Here is a 6991-nt window from a genome sequence, read left to right as displayed (position 1 = left end):
AGTAAAGACGCGAAACACGGACAATTGGTTGCGATCGGCTCCGATCGACTACGTCCGGCTGTTTCCGGGGAAGAGGGGCCAGAGAAAGAAAGGATCGTCGTGACCGGCGAGCGGGAACGTTCGGTGAAAAGTGCAAGTGGAGTGTGAACGGTGCATGCGACGTGTGTTTATACCACTTAGTTCCTGTGTCAACGGATTTTAATAGCAAGAGCTCATTTTTTTGCGAGTATATATCGCTCGAAATCTCGTAAAGCTACTCTTTCGAGGATTACTTTTGGGATCATGTAACAGTCTGCTACTCAAGTTTTGCGATACCCGCGTTTAACGTACGTAGATTAATACATTTTGTATATAAAAATTTAATTTATATGTAAGTTAGAAGACATAAATCTCTATATTAATTTTTATGATTTCATAAAGTTTGATGAAATATCAGTTGACAATTCTGAAATTTTTAGAATCTTTATGCTTTCGTGTTTTGTCTCGTGCTAGAAAAACAAATTATGAAACAATTGCAACACTATCGATTGTTTTCTTTTCTTCGAGATCCTAATTGTGAAAGTTGTTATCTCGTGACCGATATAGGAACCAGTTATATACAGCTCGTGTTTCATCTTGATTCATGACAGTGATTATCATACTGGTTTGAAGAAAATAGTTGGACGGAGTTATTTAATGAAAATTTTGATCATGTTTTAACGATATCACCATTTTATTCCTGTGAAAAAGAGTGAAGTGATATTATATATAGTTTTTTATACTTGCTATATTCATTGTAAAATTGTGTATTTTGTTAAACTTTGAGTGCAAACAGCTTATAGATTATATAGTTTCAACATCGCGTTTACGTAAAAAAGTTTCCTTAACCTCAATACTTTTGGTAAATCTGTAACATCGATAGTATTCTCTCTATAACCTCGATTACGTGATCGATATTAATCTCGTCATTATTCTTCTTTGTGCTTACTATGTATAAAAAAAATAGACGAGAGAACGATAACTACTGATATTTTATGAGTTCATTACATTAAATTAACATTTAAATTAACGCCAACTTGTATCAATATGGTTTTTATTTCTTGTTTCATGGCGATACAGCTTTTTCCAGTTTTAATGCTTGCTCATTCGTTTAGAATATTTCAATTACTGTTTACCGGCCGGTTTCACTTTCTCCTTTGCTTTCGCTATCGCTAGAACTAAACAATTCTATGCTCTATTCCTGTTTCATGAAGCCAAGAAAAGCGTGAAAAATATAATATCTCTATGAAATACGAATCCTTCAATTAATGCAGTATAATATAGTTTTTCTATTAATATATATAGTTTATAGTTTATAGTTTTTCTATTAATATTTTAAACGAATTCTTGATAATTGTTTAGAAAACTTTAAAATATTATTCAAGATAGTGTACTTAATATTGGTAACCATAACATAATGACACGAAGTAAGTAAAGTGTGGAAGTTTTTTTATATGAATTGATTGAATATTTAGAAGTAAGTTTTTTAAAATGTTTTCGATATTTCAAGTGGAAATTATATGCTTCAATTCAAAAGAATTATACTCTATTATTTCATAAGTATTTTGTGAAAAGATTTTATACTTTAAAATTTGTTTAAATATATTTACTCATATTAATAAGATTTTTGAAATAAATTTATATTTAATAATAAATCATTATTTATAGATGACATATTAAATGCATCTATGAAATTTGATATTTATGATATGTTTTGAATAAGTAATTGTTAAAATGGATGTTATCTGATTATTGGCGGATTCACAAATGTTGAAAATGAAAGTCGACCAGTAACCACCTGTTACATTCTGCCTGAAGAAAAGAATGCATGAGAAAACTTAACAGTCTAAACTTAACAGATTATACTTTAAACTTTTTAATGCATTGAAATATAATTATGTGACATTTTATTAGCCTATATAAAATATGGAAAATGTATATTGAAAAATGATCATTAGAATAATTATTTTTTTTAAAGGAAGATTGACTTCTCTATAATTCAATGATAAATGTAATAAAATTAAATTATTAAAATTAATGATAATAATAATAATTATATAAAATTATTAAAATTATTAAAATTATAAAATTGAGCGTGTAATTATTTTTTGTTTAACAATTTAATTTAATTAATTTAATCTTATTTAAATAATACTTCATGATTTTATATTGTTATATAAATTTTGATTTTTTTAAAAATTAATTTGTTCGTTTGAAAGAAACTGCTTTTAAAAAATACTGATAGAACTATGATAGATTTTTATGATAAAATTTTTAATTATTTATATTTTATTTATTTTGTATAATATAAATAATGAAAGATATTCATTCTATTACATCGATTAAATTAACATCGAGCAAGTCGACCAGACAAATTAAAGTTAACAGTAATTTATTTATTTCGATTGAAAACTTCAAAGATTCAAAGAAGAGTTCGAGGGCTTTTCAGAATTGGTACCGCGAAACCTATATCCGCGTCTATAAAGTGCAGTGAACGCAAGCGGGTGCAACGAACTTCGTTTTCCCCCTCTTTTATCTTCTCTTTCTACCGTCCTATCTTCCTCTCTCACGTGCAATTTCCCCCTCTGAACCTCTTCCCCTCTTACGAACGAGCACACAAGCACCGTGTTTCTCGTACTAAACCAGACACAGGCGTAGCCTCAAATTTTGGACGATTGTATTTCATTATATCTTTCAATGTTTACTTTTCGTTTGACGATCTACTTTATTTAGATTATTGAATTATTAATTGGAATTACTATAATTAATAGTCTTTTATAAATTTTGAACAAATTATTTTTTTATCGTTTCAACATTTTCTAGATTCACGATTCGAAAAAATCGATTTGTTCGATTTTTTATTTTATTCATAATCGTACTCTTTTTATTATTATAATTGTATAACATCTTTTTAAATAAAATTTTATTATTAATTCCACTGCATATTGATAAAAGTATTCAAATTTAAATTGAATTATACAAATATTTGTAAAGCAAAGTAGCACGAATTGCTACTATGTATACATATATAATCTGCAATCTTCTATTGTTATGTATGAGAAAGTTAAGAAAAAGATAGGATCGTGTAACAAGAATATATCGCTGAAAATAAGTATAAGTTAATAAAATTTATTAATCATTATATTAAATAATAAAAACAAGAATAAAAAAATGTACAATTAATTATTCAGGAATACTTAAGTAAACATAAATATTTTACATATAACTAAAAATTAGATATATAATCTAAAAAAAAAAAATGTAAATCTTTATATTTTTCATATCTATTTGTTCATTGTATTTGTTTCGAAATTATAATAATTTAAATTCTCGCCCAGTGTTCTAATTTTTATCAATATATCATTAAGTTATATAACACGTATATAATTTTCAAAGAAATTTAATTAATTTTGAAATTCTTAAAGATTTAAATCAACAAAGAACAACGATACAATTTAGTAAAGGAATTTTTTTTTTAATCACTGATCCTTTCATGCTATACCACCATACATTTTGTTTTGTAAATCAACTCGACTATTGTAAATCATAGAGCGTAGATACGCTCCTGTGGAGAAGCGATCTCTCTTGGAAGTAGGCAGTGGAGCGCATGGGAGGCGCGAAAGCGTTAACCCCACTGTGTGGTCACCTTCTATTCTAGTGCGCTTGTAAGCGTGCCTCTTGCTGAGGGTAAACGCAGAACGGCCATGCACGCGTTGCGAAGACCACCGTGGGTCATCTTCGTCGTGGGAGCAACCCCACTTTCGACGCACTCATCCGCGTCCAAATATCGATCGAAGGCGCAGAATTACATTTCATTGATTTTTCTTATAGATTTCTTTTATCGGGGATTACGATTTGTTATATATGTCGATATAATTAAAATAATTAATTTTTGTTCTATACATTATTTTTATTTCTTAGTTTTAAATATTTTTCTCTTAATTTGTCTTTTCATTTGAATTTCTATATTTTTGTTTTTTTTTTTTGAAAAATTGTTTTTTTGTTGAATCTCTTTTGAATATTGTACATTAAATATATAATATATTTGATTCGTTAATTTAAGATTATTGGGATTTTACGACAATTTGGATTTTTTTAATCGCAGTTTTGTTTTCAATTGTTTGATAATGTAAATGTTTTCTACTAGATGTTTTCCATTGAACATTCTTGGACTCTTGGTGATTATTTTCTATGCAAGATCAAAGTAAACTTTATAAAACAGACTTATCGGTTTATCAATGTCATCATTATAAAATGGATGTTTTCAATCTAATCTTTGAATAAACAATGATTAATTATCTTGATTTTTCAATAAATTTCAAAGATACTTAAACACGTAATTTGATCACACTTAAGAAAAAGATAAAAACTTCGTTTTAAATACACTATGATTATAATAATTACCGTATTATAATATTTATTTTATTAATTACAATCATTTGAATAAAAAAAACAAGTTTAAAAAAAAAACATAAATATGAATTATATATATAATAAATAAAATTTATATGTAAGCGACATAAAATATTCGAAGGACGCATAGAAAATGCTTATTCATGGAAGAAAAAACATTTGTTTGCAGCTTGAACAAGATGCACGCAATGGAAGGTGCGGCTGGAAATGGGAAGAAGGTGGACTCGGCCGAGAAAACAAGGGATGATGAATCGTCGAGAGCTTCGCCGAAAGTTCCTCAGAATCAGCAAAATGGCGCAGCTCTTCCAGAAGAAACTGCCGCCGCTCCGACCACCATCGAGTGTCTTCGATCCGCGTCGATCAAGAAGGAACCTCTCTGTGATTCGGAACCGGAGGCGGCGAGCAAAAGCTTGTCCTCGGCGAAAACGGTACAACAAAAACCCGTAGAATCACGTTGCGCAAAGACGAAAACGGAAGGTAGCAGAAAACGAAAATCAACGGATGGACAATTGTCATCAAATGGAAATTCTACCTCGAAGAAATTGTGTATGGAACAGAGGGAACAATACATTTCTTCCCTTGTCGGCTGTGAGAAAGTTACCGCAGAGGAACTTGCTGCGAGGGCTGATCAACTTCGAGCTGAAGTCCAAGTAAATATTATTTTTCTTTAGATCGATATAAGTATTACTAAGATAAAAATACATTAGATATTTTAAATTTATAAACATTGAAGAATTGTCATTTGATTGTCTTTTCCTCTTTATTAGGCCCTGGACGAATTAGCACGTGCCAAAGAAATGGAATGGAACGAGATTTTGAGTATGAGAAAGTTAAAGGAAGAAGCGTACCTGAGAATTGAGAGACGGAGGCAAGTTATGGGATTTATGGAGGGTAACGGGCAATTAGCAGATACATTGCCACCGGCAAGTTTAGCTCTAGGCCCTGAATGGGAAAGTAGTGGTAATACCACTCCTGTATCCAAAGAAAAATTGAGCTTTGGCTCTAAGGAAGATCTGCCAGAAGAAAGCTCTCAAGATTCACCTGCTTTTAAAAAGGAAAAAATTATAAAACAAAATACACAACAATCAACACCACCCAAACAAGGAGGAGAAAATGGCCGAAAACAGACAGAAGCACTTAGTCCAGAAAATAGACAAATTGGCGAAGGTCGTCAAGGTGCCATTGTCGATGTTAGATCTATCATTGCTGATTATAGATTGAGGCATCCCGAAACGGTACCACGCAGGTAAGCAATAAAGTTCGTTGTGGTTAAATATATTATTTATAATTTTTGTTATCGAAAAAAAAATTTAATGTTTGAAATATTTTTAATAAAATAATTTTGAAATTTGAATCTAACTATTTTGTAAAATTATGTTTTATTATTATAGGGGTCGAAGAATGAGAAATTCGGTAAATGTTGGTCTTGGAGCTGGTGGAGCCATGGTCGAAACAGGACATAATGTGGATTCAAGGCCATCTAGTACAGACTCTTGTAAAAGTACTTCAAATACAGTTGATCCTAATAATTCTATGAGCTTTAAAGATGTACTTGTGCAGTTTGCCAAATTAAGTCAACAACAAGGTATGCAAAACTCATTTTAAAAAATTACTTTTAAAATTTGTAATGATTTATGTTTTTTATACTTTAAATATTTAAACGTGATCGATAATTTAATTTAATATCAGATGAATTTTAATAAATTATTAAAAAAATTAGTAAAAAAAAAATAAACTGATATTTTTATACTTGTATTGTATTGGAAAAAATATTATTTTTATTAAAGTAATTTTAAATATTAAACGGATTTAATATTTTAAATATATTATAATAACTATTATACTTTATTACATAAACTCATTATAGGTGAACCAGTAAAAACACCTCAAAATTATCCGGATGTGACGCTTCACCCTGTTGCACCATCCCCGGCACCACAAAATACTCCACCACAACAAAGTGGTTCGTTGCTTCATGGAATTCTCACGAAATCACAATCTCCAAGACCTACTACTTTTTCACCTACTTTAGCTAGATTACTCACCGCACCTGAAAGAGAAAGGAATGCACCAACAGCCGCGTCTATACCACAGCAAAGTGCAGCAACCCAGCACCTTTTGCAGACATATCAAGGCTCTAATCCGGTTTCTATCAGTGATCTCCTATCTTCTTCCAAGGTATCTTATTTTTTCGTAAATCAAATCATTTATTTATTTATATAAAATATTAAATATAATAATATATTATTTATTTTTATATTTTTTTAGGCTCGAACTGAAATAACAATAACACCAGTCATCAATACTCCAGTTCAATCTCATGTGGTAAGTAATATATATATATATTATAATATATAATGATTGAAATTTATTGAGAAATTTTTTATTAAATAATTATTAAATAATTTACTTAAATAAAAATATATATATATTTTTAATTATTATTTTTATAGGATGATGTTGAAGAAGAATCAGCAGTAATTGAAGATAGAGAGACTCGTATTTCTTCAGGAGGTAGGGATGCTAGAGAAGATAGAGACAGTCCGCCACGATGCCAAGG

At 29.6% G+C, this 6991-nt stretch overlaps 1 protein-coding gene across 4 annotated transcripts in view; it reads left to right on the top strand.

Moving 5' to 3' along the window:
• The window catches only part of LOC102675549, a 33337-nt gene that overhangs the window by 24663 nt on the left and 1683 nt on the right, over positions 1 to 6991 (top strand). For all 4 annotated transcript variants that reach the window (XR_421538.2, XR_421537.2, XR_421539.2 and 1 more), the window contains 6 exons: positions 4601 to 5081; positions 5199 to 5677; positions 5823 to 6016; positions 6299 to 6609; positions 6700 to 6756; positions 6885 to 6991. Coding sequence is in view for 1 of the 4 variants with exons in the window: in XM_031509740.1 (XP_031365600.1) it covers positions 4601 to 5081; positions 5199 to 5677; positions 5823 to 6016; positions 6299 to 6609; positions 6700 to 6756; positions 6885 to 6991 (1629 nt within the window). In the remaining 3 variants the exon portion in view is untranslated. The remainder of the gene's footprint in view (positions 1 to 4600; positions 5082 to 5198; positions 5678 to 5822; positions 6017 to 6298; positions 6610 to 6699; positions 6757 to 6884) is intronic.

The sequence above is a fragment of the Apis dorsata genome, unplaced genomic scaffold (assembly GCF_000469605.1).
Source record: "Apis dorsata unplaced genomic scaffold, Apis dorsata 1.3 scaffold_170, whole genome shotgun sequence".
Lineage (NCBI taxonomy): Eukaryota > Metazoa > Arthropoda > Insecta > Hymenoptera > Apidae > Apis > Apis dorsata.
This window is presented reverse-complemented; position numbering and strand designations above follow the sequence as displayed.